This window comes from Natrix helvetica (genome assembly GCF_964273705.1).
Source record: "Natrix helvetica genome assembly, chromosome: 2".
Taxonomy (NCBI): domain Eukaryota; kingdom Metazoa; phylum Chordata; class Lepidosauria; order Squamata; family Natricidae; genus Natrix; species Natrix helvetica.
Window position 1 is genome coordinate 13,454,612 of NC_138552.1, and position 18,737 is coordinate 13,473,348.

The 18,737-nt window shown below is 45.1% G+C and overlaps 1 protein-coding gene across 1 annotated transcript in view; it reads left to right on the top strand.

Annotated features, from left to right (window-relative positions):
- Positions 1-18,737, top strand: part of DCC (DCC netrin 1 receptor) — a 1,323,879-nt gene that overhangs the window by 1,185,871 nt on the left and 119,271 nt on the right. The window contains exon 21 of the mRNA XM_081942031.1: positions 17,391-17,423. Coding sequence (XP_081798157.1) covers positions 17,391-17,423 — 33 coding nt within the window. The remainder of the gene's footprint in view (positions 1-17,390; positions 17,424-18,737) is intronic.

Below are 18,737 nucleotides of genomic sequence, written 5' to 3' on the forward strand. Positions count from 1 at the left end.
GTTTTGTCTGGAATATTAAAAATTAATATGTTCAGCTGAATTGTTTCATAGCTCCCCCAAAGTTTAATAACATTATATTATACAATATTATTTTTCTGCTTTCTACAAAAAAAAAAAAAATATGTCCTGGGTGCTTACTATAGATCTTCAGTGCAGTGTTTTATCTATAGATATTGATTTAAAAACTGTATCCCATATAGCCGAACATTCCTTGAATACATTTCTGGAATCCTTCATTTAGATAAAAGATAAATAATGAAAGGCAGGTCTTACAGTAAAAAGGACTTGAAGCATAGATCATTTTTGTGGCATGTACTGTATATATAGCAAGGAGAAGTGGTTAAGACACCCAGCTATAAACCAGGAGATTGTAAATTCTAGTCCCATCTTAAGCACAAAGCCAGTTGTGTGACCTTGGGCCAGCCACATTCTCTCAACCCTTGGAAGATGGCAAACAACTTCTGAAATCTTGCTAAGAGATCTTCAGGGACTTGACAAGGTAGCCTTCAAGAATTGGACATGACTTAAAGGAGGAAATCCCTCCCTCCCACCCTCCCTCTCTCATAATCTCATATCTAAATATCTCTAAGCTTTAAAGAGTTAATCAAAGCTAAACCTCTACATCTAAATTGTAGCACAAGATCAGCAAACTCTATAAAATTCAAGTTCTAAACCTTTGTTCTCTCTCTGGTAGAGTTAAATTCAAGGAAAGACATCCTTCTAGCATGATTTCAGCTGAGTTAGAAAACTGTCCCAGCTGGGAGAAGAGTGAAAAATCAGAATAAAATATTCACAGGGAACAAAAGAGCTAGTCATGAAGTTGGATCCTTTTCGAGAGCTGACTGATGGATTGATCTGAGAGTGCTAATATATTCTGAGTCTTATTTTGTTCTTGCGGTATGGTGTTTCGCTGGGTAGCTCTGCATTCCTGCCATGAAGATTAGCTGCTGATGTAAAGACATATTTTCCCTTTCTCTTTGTCTTTGGTTAATTCCTTGACTTTGTTTTACGTAATAAAAACATTTATTTTCTTCTGCAATCAGTAACTTAAGCCTGCTAGGGAATTTAGCCTCTCTGATAACTGTGCTAATTTACAGAAGGGCAAGACAGGGAAGAGTGGGATTTTTCACTCTCTTCCTTCTGAATAAAGATGCAAGGAGGAGTTTTCTTTTTTTTTAGAGTGCATGGTGGTAACAGGCAGAACAAGCACTCATGGAAGTGTGCAAGGCGTGTGAAACAATAGGACTGGAAGAGAGGGTTTAGGGATCCCTGCTTGAGAGACCTACCACATTCCCTGCGCATGCAATTTACACCTGTATCGCCAAATATCACATGCATTGATGCAAACCATATGTGCCAGTGTGCAAATGATCACATGTAGAATCAGAGACACAGATAAGCAACCTACTCAGGGGTGGGATTCTACCAGTTCAGACCAATTCGGGTGAACCAGTAGCTCCGACTATCAGCTGGGAGAGAACCGGTTCACTCTGACATTGAAGTGGGCCTGCCCGCCCACCTCTGCGCTATACTCACCTAGATTTCCTTTTCCGAAGCCCAGCTGATCGGCGCAGCAAAGTGGATTGCTGCGCCTCAGCTGTTTTCTTCGCCAGCAGTAATGCGGAAGGTGAGTTTTCTGTAAAGTGTGCATACACGCTCAGCCCGTGCTCAGCGAACCAGTTGTTGAACCAGTAAAATCCCACCAGGGGTGGGTTGCTGCCAGTTCGCTTCGCGCATGCTTCTCTCGCTTGCGTGCCCGACACACGTTACTTGCACATGCGCAGTTTAATGTAAATTTTTCTGCGCATGTGTAAGGACCATTAAAAACAACATGCTAGCAATGGCAGCAGAGACCAGGGAACTAGTTCAGGGGCGTGGCCAGCCTGGGTCGCTGCCAGTTCTGCAACCCAGGCCAAAATACCACTACTGGTTTGCTTGAACCAGTGCGAACCGGTCGCAACCCACCTCTGGATCCCACCCCTGAACCTACTGGTACCCTTTGTGACTTTAGTGCATCACGTGTGGGATTTGCACCCTGATAAATGAAGCACAGATGGCATTCAAAGAACTGTTACGGGAGAGCAAACTTTTGTTGGATTAAAATAATGATCTATTATCCATCTTCTTACCGAGGAACAACTTTGGAAGCTGGCAGTTGACGGTTGCTCTTTTTTACATCCTCTTGTTTCTTTTCCTCCCCTTTTACAAAGCAGCTCAGATTCTCTTTTATTTTCTTTATAACGGTGTAGTGGCATTCCAGATCATTGTGGGGAAAATATTGTCTTCAAGGAATTAGGGGGTAAAGCAGCAATCAGCCTGACTGCTAAAACATGAACAACCCTCCTATTGTTCCTACATCAGGTAGTAGGAAGGATAGAAAAGGGAAGTTAAAGGAGGATCCGTGTCAGCCAGAACTGTAAAGAAGAGTCACTTCTCAATTTGGTTAGAAGGTTTTACTCCCTTTATGAAAGAGGCAGAGAAATACCTTCTTGCAAGGAACACGAAATTTATTCTCCAATAAGTAAATGTAAAGGTTCCTCCTGCACATACAATGTGTTTAAGGACTTGTGTTTCCTTTTCAGTCTCTTTGCAGCACCAAGCAACTATCTCCTTGTCTAGCAGTATTCAGGCAGCCTGGGATCACTGTGTTGTCCAAGATAGTCCAAGGACTAAACCAGTTAGGGAAAACTGGTATTTCCGACAGTCAGCTGGGCAATGATCAGCTTTGATGCACAATCTAAATTAGCTAGAATTGTTGGATTTCCTGCTTTCTAGCTAATCTAAATTGTGTGGCACAGCAGATCCCCCCCCCCCTCGCTGTTCTATTTACCTTTGCAGACTCGGAAGGCTTCAACATGTTCCATTTTTAGCACTGCTGTGGTGTGCCTCAGATGCGCATGTGAAAAATGGTCATGTCATTTTTTTCCAGTGCTATTGTAGCTTTGGTCACTAAACGAATGGTTTGTAAGTTGAGAACTGCCTGCATAGTTTTTGTTTTATACTGGTTAATATTTAAGATTTATAACCTGGATAAGAACAGTATTTACATAGTAATAGAGGATTGGATGTTATACTCTGCTATTTATTCTGCTAGTTGTTCATATATCATTCTATGTATTTGTTTTCAATCTGTTTTCACTAATCTTGATTTTTTAAGCTCCTTAGATCTTTAGCCAGGAATCCAGTGATCACTGTAGTTTTTTGTGTGCCAACAACTATATTTTGTTGAAATATCACCAAATGCTTTAGTTTCGTGGAGTGGAATGGAAAGGAATGGAACAGAACAGAACAGAACAGAACAGAACAAAGCCATATGACCTGCTGATGTAGATGCTCTGGTGATGATATGGAAGCATTTTGCCCTTATCTTCTTCCAGGATGTTCTTTTTGATTTCCCAAACCAGCTTGAGATTTCCTTGTGGTATCCCATTCAAGTATTCAGTCTGTGCCAATCTGCACACTTCAGCTAAAGCAGCTAGCCATGCACATGCATGTGGCAACATCTGGGAAAGAGGTAGCTGCTTTAATGAGAATTAAAAAAAAACATGATAGCTAGTCTACCCTCTTGTGGGTTCTGAAGTCTTCTTTAAGGATTCGAGATTCCTGACTAAACAAGTCTTCCTTTATTTCCTTTCTGTGGTAGGGAACCAAGATCTAAATGTTACCCCGCTACCAATTTTACTTCCACTGCATGCAGAAGGGAAGGGAAAAAAGTGTTGTGTAGAGGCTTCTAAAAAGGAAATTTGACACGGCGTTAAAGTATAATAACTGTTGTGCAATGTGACATGGCGGAATAGATAGACCTAGTTATCTAATCAGCCCTGAGCAGTTAATGAATTCAAAATCATGCCCTTGGTGGAATTTATCTCAGATATCACAAAATTCTGTAGAGAAAAGAAATTTAGATCAGACAGGAGAGGCATTTAAAAAGGAAATGGGGGGGGGGGGATCCTCATTTCTATCTGTTTTCTAAAAACCTGTGCAGAATATATTTAAAGCCTTGGCTTGAATATGTAATATCTTTGAACCCTAGAAGGATGGAGGAGCAACACATTAAAACTGATTTATTTTTCTCTCCAATATATCTGCTTCCCCATATACGATGCAAAGAGCTTCTGATGGTTGGCTTACCTTCTGGATTATATAACAGTGGATTTTTTCCCTTTTAGAATGCTAAAGAATATGTCTGATGTTGCATAGAAGGCAACATTAACAATTACTGTGTGTAGGCTCCTGCAGAGAGAGTTAAAGAGACATGGAGCATAAGGCATTTTATTTCACGTGGACAAAGGATGCATGAAAAAAAGAATAATTTAGTTCTGCAGCATGCAAATGTATGCATACAATGTTTGGAAGACTGAAATAATAACTTGTAAGTTGTTGTGGTCGCCTACAGTACATGCAATCTAATGAAACAAAATATACAATACTACTTGTTAAGTACCTTGTACAATTTGACAATTATTTTTTTTCCAGTTAAACATTTAGCTCCCTCTTCTTGAAGTCCCTATTGATATTTGTGACATACATCAATGTACCGTATTTTTCAGAGTATAAGACACACTTTTTCCCCACCTTAAAGAGGGTGAAAATTTGGGTGCGTCTTATATACCAAATGTAACCCCGCCCACCCATTGGCCCATGCCCTTTGGCCTCTGCCTCCCAGCAATTTGCTGCCTTGCAACAAATAGCAAATAGCCTGTTTCAGTTTCAGCATCAGCACAGCCTGATTGTCGTTCGGATCAGCCTCCTGACCATCAGCCGTTTCAGGCTGCAGGGATTGCCATTGCCTATTGCTGCCTCTACGTGCCCCATTTTTGGCCTCTGCATCCCATTTTTGGCCTCTGCATGCCCTGTTTTCGGCCTCCATGCACTCCATTTTCCACCCATTCTGATCCCCGCCGCCCAGAACAGGCAGAAAATGGGAGTGGTGGTGTGAAGAGGCAGCAATACGCTATGGCAATCCCTGCAGTCTGAAACAGCTGATCGTTGGGAGACCGATCCAACCAATAATCAGATGCTTGTGCTAATCAGGCTGTACTGAAACTGAAACAGACTGTTTGCTGTTAGCTGCAAGAAGGCAAATTGCTGGGAGGCAGAGACAGATTTTTTTTTCCTCCCCAAAAGCTAGGTGCATCTTATACTTTGGAGCATCTTATAATCTGAAAAATATGGTAAATCAAATAAAAATAAACATACATTTTGTTTGACCGTAGCTGATTCCAACCAGACTTCCAAGAAAACCCAGGACTACTGAGAAATGGGAATTACTTACTCCTTGAGGAGATGTATAAATTACTGTTACATAATTGGTAACAGTGACACTAAATTACACTTTCACAGACTTTAGGTGTGCTTAGGTAACAATAGTCAAAGCGAAGCCAGGCATTCTTGGCATACTTACAAATTGACAAGAAATGTCACAACTTATTATTTATTATTATTATTATTATTATTATTATTATTATTATTATTATTATTATTATTATTATTATTATTATTATTATTATTATTATTATTATTATTACTTGAACGTATTAGTCGCCCCCTCTCCCCACAGGGACTCGGGGCGACGTACAAAAGTATTATATAGCGTACAGAGGAGGTAAGAATAAATAAATAAGTTACAATACCTAAAAAAGTTAAAACCCCAGTGAAATTAACCCTTAAAAACTAAAAATACCAATTAAAAATGCCCTGGGCTGGAGAGATTGTAGTATTATGCCAGGTCAGCTAGTCAAAACAGGTAGGTTTTCAGCTTCATACGGAAGGAGCGAAGGTCGGTTGTTGTCCTGATGTCTGGGGGGAGGTCATTCCAAAGGGTGGGGCCCACTACAGAGAAGGCCCTACTCCTGGGCATCGCCCTCTGGCACTCTCTGGAGGACAGCACCCGGAGTAGTCCCTCTCTGTGTGAGCGGACGGGTCGCAGGGATGTATGGGGCAGGACGCGATCCCGCAGGTAACTAGGCCCTGTGCCATGGAGCGCTTTGAAGGTGGTAACCAGCACCTTGAAGCGCACCCGGTAGGCCACAGGAAGCCAGTGCAGCTCGCGCAGGATGGGTGTTATATGGGAGAACCTCGATCTCCCCATAATTACCCGCGCGGCTGCATTCTGGACCAACTGCAGTCTCCGGGTGCACCTCAAGGGGAGCCCCATGTAGAGAGCGTTACAGTAGTCCAGGCGAGACGTCACCAGCGCGTGAGTGACTGTGCGCAAGGCCTCCCGGTCCAAAAGGGGCCGCAATTGGTGCACCAGGCGAACCTGGTGGAACGCCCCCCTCGCCACGGCTGCCACGTGATCTTCCATAGACAGCCGGGCATCAAGGAGGATGCCCAAATTGCGCGCCCCTTCCACCGGGGCTAATTGATCGTCCCCGATGGCCAGCGATGGCATATGCTGGTTGAACCGGGAAGCCGGAAGCCACAGCCACTCTGTCTTGGAGGGGTTGAGCCTGAGCCTGTTGTCATCCATCCAGACCCGTACGGCTTCCAGACACCGGGACATCGCTTCAACAGCCTCGTTGGGGTGGTTTGGGGTGGAAATGTACAGCTGAGTGTCATCAGCGTACAGATGGTATCCCACCCCAAAACCACGGATGATCTCGCCCAGCGGCTTCATACATATGTTGAACAGGAGAGGCGAGAGGATCGACCCCTGTGGGACCCCACAGATAAGGGGCCTCGCGGTCAACCTCTCCTCTCCTGCCAACACACATTGCGTCCGGCCAGAGAGGTAGGAGCGGAACCATCGTAATACGGTGCCCCCGACCCCCAACCCCTCCAGACGGCGCAATAGGATACCATGGTCGATGGTATCGAAGGCCGCCGAGAGGTCTAATAGGACAAGGATGGAGGAACAACCCCCATCCTTTGCCCTCCAGAGATCATCCACCAACGCGACCAAGGCTGTCTCCGTGCTGTGACCGGGTCGGAAGCCGGACTGGCGCGGGTCTAGATAATCAGCTTCCTCCAGGTGGTGCGGAAACTGCTGAGCCACCACACTCTCAACAACCTTCGCTAAGAAAGGAAGGTTGGAGACAGGACGGTAATTTGCTAGCTCCGTTGGGTCCAGAGAAGGCTTCTTGAGCAGGGGCCTCACCACCGCCTCTTTCAAGGCGATTGGTAAAAGGCCCTCACCCAGCGAAGCGTTCACCAGCCCCAGTAGCCAGCCTCGTGAGCCCTCCCAGGAGGCCAGTACCAACCAGGAGGGACACGGGTCCAATAAACATGTGGTGGCTCGCAGTCGCCCGCGCAACCTGTCCAAATCTTCGGTGACAACAGGGTCAAACTCCTCCCAGCATGGTCTCTCAAGACTAGCCTCGGACGTCCCCACTGGAGCACTGAGGTGGGTCCATCCCCTTCGGATCCGATCGATTTTATCCTGCAGGAACTCTCCAAATTCCTCTGCCCGGCCCAGCAATGGGGGATCCCACTGCCCCTGTGACAAAAGGGAGCGGGTCACCCGAAACAGGGCGGCAGGGCGGTTCTCTGCGGACGCTATAAGGGTGGCACAATACTGACGTTTGGCCACTCTTATTGCCACAAGGTAAGTCCTTACATAGGCTCTTACCTGTGCTCGGTCGGATTCGGAGCGGGAGGACCTCCACTTGCTCTCTAGGCGTCTCCTAAGGCGTTTCATCGCCCTTAGCTCCCCGTTAAACCAGGGGGCCCGGGTCGATCGTGGCCGTCGGAGAGGCCGCAAAGGCGCCACCCGGTCCAAGGCACCGGCGGCCGCATTATTCCACGCGGCTACCAGGTCCTCTGCCCGGGGGCGGGGCAGGTCTGCAGGAGGTGGCCCAAGCTCCGCCTGGAACCTATCTGGTTCCATCAGACGCCTGGGGCGGAACCATCTGGGATAGTCTGGTTCCGCCTCCCCGCGGTGGGGAGCAGCGCCAGGGAAGTCCAGCTGGAGAAGTGAGTGATCTGACCATGACAGGGGCGTGATGACTAAATTCCCTCTTCCCAGATCACTCGTCCACTGGTCGGAGACAAACACAAGATCCAGTATGTGGCCTCCCTCGTGCGTGGGGTCCTGAACTACTTGAGTCAGATCCATGGCTGTCATGGAAGCCATGAATTCCCGGGCTGCCCCGGATGCCTCTCCCGTCAATGGCAGGTTGAAATCCCCCATCACTAATAGCTTGGGGGTTTCAACCGCCATCTCCGCGATCCGCTCGAGGAGCCCGGGCAGGGCCGTTGATGTATGGCGGGGAGCCAGGTATACTATCAACAGGCCCAGCTGACTCCCTGGGCCCCATTTCACGCCCAGAGACTCACAACCAGATGTCTGCGACACAGTGAATTCTCTCGGTGCCAAATCTTCCCGGATGATTATCGCTACCCCACCACCCCTACCTTGGGCCCGTGGCTGGTGGAATACACGGTAACCTGGAGGGCACATTTCCCTGAGGGGCAAACCCCCCTCCGGGCCCAGCCAGGTTTCCGTTATTCCTGCGAGGTCCGGCTCCCCCTCTTTGATCAAGTCACTGATGAGGGGGGCCTTATTAATCACGGACCTCGCATTACATAACATCAGCCTAAGGCCCAGGCTCTGCCGATCCTGTCCACCTAGCCTGCGGGGGTTGGTACAAGCGACCGGGCGTATCCAGCGGCCCCGGTCTCCCAACCGACTGTATGTTCTTCTAGTGTCCTCACACCCGCCCCTCCCTACGACCGTCGCAATTGGAATTCCCCTTGTAGGAATGGTGTTTCCTCCCACCACCCCCCACTCCGCTCCCCTCCGTCCTGATCCCACCTGTTGACCTGGCTATGTCCATACCCCAAGGCCAAGTAACCCTCCCCCCCTCCCTGGAACCCCTTAAAACCTTTAAAAAACATTTTACTAAAAAACCCCTAATCCCCCGCTTCCTCCACCTCTCTGGGTTAATAAACCCCTCATCGAGGTGGGCCCTCATCAGGGCAAGGGGGCATGCCTGCGAGAGGGGGGACCCTCGTAGTCGAAGAATGTCAGACCTTGAATAGATAAAAATGTTAATCAATCCATGACTATGGCTGTGGCAGGGTTTTTCTTTGCAGCAGGTCCAAGATGTAACTTGATGTAAAATAGAGCAATGAGTATTTGACAGGCAGATAAGATGGGAGAGGAAGCAGACCTCGCAATCCACAGTAATCTACAGTCCACCAGCGAGGCCCAGAGGTAGTTCTTAAGGCCCAGAGACCGAGAGGTAGTTCTTAGGTAGTTCTTAGAGTATACAGGGATCGCACCTCAGCGGGGGTGCGGGGGGTGGGGTGGGCGGGGGGGGGTAGGCGGGGTGCCAAGGCCAGCTGCTCGGCCTATTGATCTTCTGGAGGTCGCCCAAAACCTCCGGCGACCCCCTGGCTTTCTTCTACAGTCTCCACAGCTTCTCTCCAGCCCCACCGGCCCCACTGGCCTCTTAGCCAGGCTGCGGTCAGAGAGATAGATGAGAAATAGGGCGCCCGATATTCCAGCGCCATTTCTGCCGCCCCGTCGCCACCGTCGGTCGGATCCAAACGCCGCCCCCGCACAGCAGGATATAGCTCGCCTCCCACACGTTCTCCTCACCGACTCGCTATCCTCCCGGAGTCGCTCCTCCGCTGTCCCGTTGTCCCGCTGCCCTGGCAGCCACACGGACCTCCTCCTTTCTGCTCTTGGTGTTTTTTCGCTGCCGCGGCTCGGCCTCTGCATTCTCTGCATTCTCGCCTCTTCGCCGTCCTCCTCCTCCTCCGCCTCCGTCCTCCTGGCTATCTGGACCTCCCCCAGGGTCCCAGCTGTTAACAACGAGAGCCAGGGTTGCCACTTAATGATTCTAGGCCCCCCAGAATGACCAACGGGGGCCGAAAACGCCTGCTGTCCCTGCCAAAGAGCCCCATCGTTCACGGAGCTTTGGGAAGGCCATTGCCCCCGGAAGCTCCTCCTCCTTTTTAACTTCCCAGGTTAATGGCCCATAGGCTGAATTGTGCAATAAGCAAATCTTCACTTCCAGCCTTCCACTGTGTTTATAGCAGAAAGATTCAAAATCATAGACTCATAGGGCCGGTAAAGGTCTTTAGAGGAAGACAGCTATGATATCCTCCTCCTATGACCTACTCCTTCTCTTCATTAGACTAGCTATACCTATTTTCCTTCACCATTCATCGTATGGTTTACCCTTCAAACCCCTTATCAAATTAGTTGCTCTTCACTTCACTCTTTCTAGGGCCTTGGCATCTTTGTTGCATCACTGTGACCAAATTGGATTCAGTATTCCAAGTGCAAAATAACATTTCAGCACCCACATTTCTGTTGCAACTTTTCCATGAGTAACTGAGCGTTGGAAGATGAGTGGCTCTGTTCAAGAATGTGGTTAACTAAAAGTATCCGTTGAAAAGAGTAGCTTATATTCGTATCACGCCAGGAAGTGAATCCCTTGGTTTTTCAAATCATTCATTATGAGACTGCGCTAGCTTTCACCTAGATCTAAAATTGGGAATTTGGGAAGAGTCAGACTGATGAGAATTATTCCCCTCTGCTCCAACTGTGGCATAATTTTATTCAAAACTGTCACTTCCAATTTTCACATTAATTTTAATTGCAGACTGGGTTCTGTAAAGCAACTGAATATTAAAGGTTCTTAGCAGGTGCCTTTGCCAAGGGACAGATTTCAAGCAATACACTTTCTCTGCCAATCCCTATTAGGACACTTCTTTATCTGCATGGGATGAATACTATATGGATCTCCTTTAGTATTCTTGAACGTGTATGAATCTTTCAATAAATAGAATTGGAAGCAGGCTCCTGTTTGGTTTCCTCCTTGGAATCCTACTCATGCTTCCTTTGAGGATAGGTAGAAGCAGCTGGTGATCCTGTTTTATCGAGTTTTCTTATTGCTTAAAGACTTCAGGTAGAAACCTTGATTAGAAGCCCATTACTTTTTTTTTCCAGATATGATATAGGAAGATGATATAAGATCAGCATTCTCTAAACAGAATGCTAGCTCAGTCTTCCCCAAATTGACATCATCCAGACATGGGTGCAAAAGTAGAAAAGAGCTTAGAATTCTGGTAATTGTAGTCCTATCACATTTAGAGAGCATCAGATGGGAAATGATGTGTTACGTAGCATATTTAAAAGGGACATGGTGGCTCAGTGGCGACTATGTTTTCCCGAAAATAGGACAGGAACTTATTTTCTTTTGACCCCCGAAATAAGCACTTGGCCTTATTTTCAGGGAGGACTTGTTATTTTTGAGGTGCAGGAGGTGGTGAGCATGATCACCTCATGGCTGCTGCTGTGTTGCAATATTTTGGGGGAGGGCTTATTTTCAGGAGAGGGCTTATTATAGTGCATACACTCAAAAGCCCAATTGGGCTTATTATCCGGGGAGGTCTTGTTTTCCCCAAAATAAGACCTCACTGGATAATAAGCCCAATGGGGAAAACAGGGTAAAAAGCTGAGCTTGTTGATTAAAAAGGTTGGCAGTTTGGCAGTTCGAATCCCTAGTGCTGCGTAATAGAGTGAGCTCCCATTACTTGTCCCAGCTTCTGCCAACCTAGCAGTTAGAAAGGATGTAAAAATGCAAGTAGAAAAATAGGAACCACCTTTGGTGGGAAGGTAACAACGTTCCGTGCACCTTCGGTGTTTAGTCATACCAGCCACATGACCACGGAGACGTCTTCGGATAATGCTGGCTCTTCGGCTTTGAAACAGAGTTGAACACCACCCCCTAGAGTCGGGAACGACTAGCAAATATGTGCGAGGGAAACCTTTATCTTTACCTCTTTTTTTTTTTTTTGCTATGGAAGATATGAATTCTTGAGTTGACTTATTAAGAAATTACTCTTATGCTAATGGATAGCAAAGTAAATAAAGCAATTAATAAACATTAGATCTATTAAGGATGACTTTTTGGATTAAATATTGTTACATTGGTGACTTGAATATGATACTGGAAAGTTACGTGCAAGGATTTATCTTCCAATACTGGACTGAAATCTGACTGTGACACAGGACTTTTTCCTCCAATTTATCTTTCTATCTCATTAGTATTTCTTTCTAAAATTGGGAATTATTTTTATATGCCAATTGTAGGATGGAGGGAAGGATGTAATAGGATCTTTGAATCTAAAATATGTACTGTAATACTTTTTAAATATCTTGTTGTGATGGAATATGTAGATGAAGTGAGGGGAATGTTGTTAGAAGCACCCAGTTTCCCAGGGAGGAGGCAGAACATTCCAGAAAGGGAGCCCAGACAATATCTCAGGAGTTTCTACAAAGAAGAGGGGGTCAATCTGTTCTCCAAAGCACCTGAAAGCAGATCAAGAAGTAATGGATGGAATCTAATTTAGGAAAGAACCAAAAAGGAAAGAACTAAGGAGACATTTTTTTGATATTGGAAACAATAAAACAATGGAACAGTTTGCCTTTAGAAATTGTGGGTGCTCCACAACAGTGGAATTCATTTACCTTCCCTATCAATTCACAAATATGAGCACATGCGCCATGTCTGCACATGTGCACTGCCTTCTGTGCATGCGCAATGCTCGTACATTACATCGGGGCGGGGCGGCAGAGCCTCCCACAGCCGTCGCAACCAGTTCGCTCGAACCGGAGAGAACCGGCTTAATACCACCTCTGGTGCTCCAACATTGGAGGCTAATAAGAAGACATTGGACAGCCTTTTTCTGAAATGGTGTAGAGTCTCCTGCTTTAGCACAGGGCTTGGACTAGAAGATCTCCAAGGTCCCTTCTAGCTCTGTTATTCTGTTACTACATTCAATCTCATTTATAATAGTAATATATAAGGGTTACAATACAATACAATAGCAGAGTTGGAAGGGATCTTGGAGGTCTTCTAGTCCAACCCCCTGCCTAGGCAGGAAACCCTATACCGTTTCAGACAAATGGCTATCCAACATCTTCTTAAAGACTTCCAGTGTTGGGGCATTCACAACTTCTGGAGGCAACTTCTGTTCCACTGATTAATTGTTCTAACTGTCAGGAAGTTTCTCCTCAGTTCTAAGTTATTAGGTTATTATACTATAAAATGCAATACAATGAAAATGTTGTTTTTAAATGAGGGGGAAGCAAAAAAAAGGGAGGGGAGAAAAGAAGGGGGGAAAGAAAAAAAAAGATTTCTGACTCTTTCCAACACAGTAAAATACTAATACATTTGCAACCTCTATCTTTTACATTACCTAAAATTATAACATTGGTTGTGTAATTGCACAACTATTAACTCTTCAAACTAAATTCTAAACTTCAATTTCCACCCACCCCTATTTGAAGCATAACCACGAGAAGCAACATTTAAACAGAAAGAAAGGCAAATAAAATGGTTTTCATTAAAACAGTTTATATTGCTACCAAATCAAAAGAGATGGTACAGTCCTTAACCGGAAGTGGGAGCAAGAAAAGTTTCAGGATAGCCACATTCTAAAATCTCCCACGCAGAGGTGGTATTCAGCAGGTTCAGACTGGTTCACCCAAACCAGTAGTGGAAGTTGCGGGAGGGCCTGCCCACGTACCCCAGCCCCGGCTCTATGCCGTGCTATTTAGCCACGCTTTCAAGTCAAAGTGCATGCATGGAAGGCCAAGCACATGTGTGGACTCACAAGTTCACATTTGTGAACCTGTAGGGAAGGTAAGTGAATACCAACCCTGCTCCCAGGGTACATTTATTAGGTTTTGTGGTGTTGGAGAAGACTCTTGAGAGTCCTTGGAGTGCCAGGAGATCAAATCAATCAATTCTGAAGAAAATGAACCTGATTTCTTTTGGAAAGACAGATATTGAAGCTGACGCTCAAATACTTTGGCCACCTAATGAGAAGTGAGGACTTTGATATTGGGAAAGACTAATGGCAAAAGAAGGGGTCAACCAGAGAATTTGATGGTTAGATGGTATCATTGATACAATGAATATGAATTTGGACAAGCTCATAGAATTCAGCATAGAATAACAGAGTTGGAAGGGACCTTGGAGGTCTTCTAGTCCAACCTCCTGCTTAGGCAGGAAATCCTACACCACTTCAGACAAATGGTTATCCAACATCTTCTTAAAAACCTCCAGTGTTGGATCATTCACAACTTCTGGAGGCAAGTTGTTACAACAATCTCTGGAAGACCCTGGAGGACAGTGGGGCCTGGTGTACTATGGTCCATGGGGTATGAACAATCAGACATGACTTAGTGACTGAACAACAACAACATATTTATTAAATTAGAAGGATATATAGCTTTAACCTTGCAAGATTCTGTCTATTTGGTATAAGCAAATAAAGTTTCAAACTTGAGTGGATCGCACTGTGTCATTTCTGGGACACGAGACTGCTATTTTCCATCTCATCATGTCAGAAATACTTTTATATTGCCTTGATGCAAATATGTTCCTCTTCACTCCATCCAATAGTTGGACGGAGGAGGGATATTTTTGTAAAATAGGAAACGAAAATGGAGACCTTTGCTCCTGCCCTGAGAATTTGAAAATGGAGAGTGTTGGAAACATTGTCAGAACATTGCAATTCATAGAGTGAGTATTCCTACATCTCAGCCAACTCTTCAGTTAGGACAATTTTAGGAAAATCTGTCATGTGTTTTGTAAAATCTTATTTGGGATTCTGGCTGCCAGTTCAATAGAGAAAGAGACATGGAACTGCAGTTAGTTGCTATAAATGCCAAAGCAGAACTGAGCCAAAACCCTCCCAAAACAGCCAGTGGTGGTATTCAGTCAGTTCAGACCGGTTCAGGTGAACCACTGGTGGTGACCTGTGGGTGGGCCTTCCACCGCCCACCCACCCTGGTGCTATGCCATCCTGTTTAGCCATGTTTTCTAAGTTGTGTGCATGCATGCAAGTCACATGCACAAGCAAAGCGCCTGCATGGAATGCCAGGCTCATGTATGGAAGATTGTTTGGTTCGTGGCGAACTGGTGGTAAAATTATGTGAAACCCACCTCTGAAAACAACTCCCACCAAAACCAAAGAAGAAAAATCCGATTGTCCCTGCCTGACTACAATACATGTTTTCCTTTAACCATACGAAAACAGTTCTTAAATACTTAGATATTGAAGGTTTTCGTTAGTAGAACTAAAAAAAAAATGCAATGCAAGCAAATGAATGAAATGAATCCAGAAGCAAACTGGCAACCAATGCAGTTCACGAAACCAAGTATAACATACTCTGTTCTAAGAGATACTGTTGTGACCCAGCTCCCCAAACATGTCAAACCTTCTGAAGTGAACTCAAAGATTCCTTTATTAGGAGTGCTGGCAGCCTCGGCAAAAAGTTTCTCTCTCACAGCAGGGTAACAAGTCCAGCCAGCCGGAAGAGGAATAGTTGTCTGCCACATCTGTTTATATCTGCCTCCTGCCTTTTTATCCCCAGAGCTAGGATGGGGCATAGCTAGCAGCGATGGCTCTTCCTTCCCAAGGACCGGCCCATGGATTTCCACTGCTCTCCTCTCCTCTGCCTGCTGCGCATCCACGCATCAGGCACTGGACCCAGCTGTTCCTCCTCTTCCTCATCAGCCACCTCCAGACATGGGGGCTGTTGACTCTCCATCTGAGGGCTGACAGATGTTCCAGGCTCCGTGTCTCTCTCTTTCTGTCTCTCTGTCTCTCTCTCTCTCTCTGCCAGCTCCATTCCCTCTCCCCCCTCGGAGCTCTCAGGTTGCCTTGATGCTGACCCTGACTCCCACACCCTCCTCCTCCTCCTCCTCTTCTGATTCAGCTGCTGGAGGTGCTGGTGGCCGACAGACCACAACAGACACATAACTGCTAGTGCCACTGCATATGTAACCAGCTGAAGATAGTCCTAGTCAGAAGTCTCCTTGACACACTATGAGGAATCATGAAGATGAGTTAACTTAGCTCTAGGAAGAGCATGTGAAGCAGTGACGTGCGGTGAGGTTTATGGCTGGTGAGGCTGGTGATGTCTTCAAACCGCGTGGTTGCTCCGATCGCATGGGCGCAGCCCGACCGAAGAAGTTTCTCTTCTCAGAAATGTCAGAAAGGGACAGGCAGGCTGCCACAGCTCCACTGAAAAGACATTTCTTAGAAGAGAAACTTCTCCTTTCTCCTCCTCCCCCCACCACTCCCTTCTAGCACTGATGATGTTACCTAGGCATTTTTTGCATCGGGCGAGCCCTTCCCCTGCACACGTGGTCCCATTCCCCTCCTTCCTGAGCCAACATGAAGGGGACCATGGCTGCACTGATCTGAGGCTGGCGCTGAGGAGCCTCCTGCACACGTGGTCCCATTCCCCTTGCAAGGGTCCCGGGCTTGCCCGATGCAAAAAATGGTGAGATCGGCGCACTTGGGGCTGCTGCTGCGATGTCCAGGGAGGCTAAACCAAGCCGTGCGCCTCTCCCAGCCACTTTCGCGGCTTCCCGGAGTAATTTTTTTTAATTTTCATGATGAGAGCGGTGAGGCTCTGCCTCCCCTGCCTCCCCTGACTGCACATCACTGATGTGAAGTGTCCTCTGATTTGGATAGAGACAGAGTGAAAAGGAACAAGATTAGACAATCAGGCCCAGGGATACCTATTCAGGTGTCTCTTTGACACATGGCTACCAAATAGAGATACTGTGTACAGTGTTGTCAGACAACGTGCCTGGGAAACTTTTTTTGAACCTCTGTCAAATATTTTGAAACAATATGTCTATGGAGATTCGTAATCATCCAAACCATGCTTGTCCCAAAGGTGCTTTTCTTCAGAACTGAAGAAGCTCCTTGGATGAGAAGTGAAACGTTTTCAAGGGGGAAAAAAACAAGAAAGCCTTTTGGAAAAGCACCTTTGGGTTTTGAAATAATATAGGATAATGTTTAGAATTCTATGTGATTTTGAACTTGAGTTGGGTTGTCTGCAGTTCAATGAAGAGTTTGTGTTTGTACTTTAGGACTTCTAGCAATGTGTAAAAATCTTAGGCATTTGACTAGGCTCTTTGTAATTGAATTTTTCTTTTGATAATTATCATGAAAAGTCAGCGAGATCACTTTTTGAAAGGGCTTAAAATGTTAACCACTTCAGTCAGAACTAACTTTCAGAACTAGCTTTCAGAACTATCACACGGGAGAGTTCGTGTCTAATTATTCAAAGGAACAATCTCTCTTCCATCTCATTTTCACATTTAATTAAGCTTTCCAGATGATACCTCACATCTAAAAGGAAAACAATGTGGATTACTCCCCCATTCAGAAAGGCAACATCTAACTTCATTAGTAATGAGTCACAGATGATCCAAGTCACACTTGCGTTTCCAGTCTCTCAAAATGCTAAAATCTCGCCTTTTCTGCCCATCAATCTGCCAAGGAAAAGTGTGAAGTGGCACCATCTTGAAATAAAACTTGGTTAACAGAATTGTTGACTTGATGTGTCAATGTACATCCCAGAAAGTGTCAAAAATCTGACAATATTGTATTTGCTTTTGCAGTGGAACATCCTGACAAAATGGCTAATGATCAAGGTAAGATGTTCTTTCTATTTCTTCTTTCCTTTTAGAATCAATGCCAATCCTTAACTTTCCCTCCCTTGTGTTCACCTCTTCACCTGACTGGCACACCTGATGAGCAGGCACAAGGCATGATAATTAATCTTGTTAATGAAGTTCTGCTCACATGAGGCAACTGTTTTGATGGGAGAGATGTAAATTTCCTGGAGAGGAAATTGTTTTGTCTGTTCTGAAGGACCAATTAAAATGTCAGGCTCCTTTGTATGTTTTTCCCCCGTCTCCCTGCTATGCTTTGAATAATTCACATTAAGTATAATTAAGCCCAGCATAATTTCCATAACATACATACTTTTGTGGATGATAGATTAAATTTCCGAAGCATCTTGGTAAGGTACATGCCCATATTCATACATATGTATACACTTGCGATAGGGGGAAAAGATAATAAATCACTTTCTCTCTCAATCTGGGAGTCCTTACTCGATAAAACAGGGCAAACTTTAATCAACTTTTTGAGACATTGTATTGGTCACTTTTCTCATGCTTTTTTTTTTTAAGAAGGACATTTTTTTCTTCTATTTTATTATTATTTCTTCCACTTGATAGTTTTTCACTTTGATTTCATGTCACAAGAACACAGAAATGTGAGTTGGTAACATTTTGGTCCCTGCTTGCTAAGTTGAAAAAAAAAAAAACCTAGGAGGCTATTTTTAAGATTCTGAAAGAAAATTGTCTTTTCTTGCCATTTGATCCCACAGATTTAGCTACAGAAAATATCACAGATTATTGCAGTTCATAGCTTAGTTTCATGTATGCTGAAGAATCCAATGTGGAGAAATGATGTTTATTGAATTCATGCTTATAATATGCAAATTGGGTCTTAGAATAATCCATTGTCTACCTAGTTATATTCTAAAAATTAAAATGTTCTTCCCAAAGTGGCATAGGTCACCCAAATCACATTACGATGAGAAAATGTTGCATTGTGGCATCAGAGGAATTTATCTGTGAGTAAAACCTGTAGCATGCCCAGAGAGAAACAGATTGGATCTTTCTGCTAAGAAATGCCTTTTATATTCTGACTCAAGGATCTATCCTTCTCTCTCTACATCAGCGGTCACCAACTGGTGGTCCATGGAACACTGGTGGTCTGTGAGAAAAATTTGGTGGTCCGCAGAAAAATTATTTGCATTTTTTATGTGGCATTAAATCAATGGTCCTCAAACTATGGCCCCTGGGCCAGATATGTGCAATGAACGTTTGTGTTGCTGCAGAGAGTCTCCCCCTTTGGAGTCTTTTTGTGCAGGTCAGAGGGGGGTAGAAATTCCA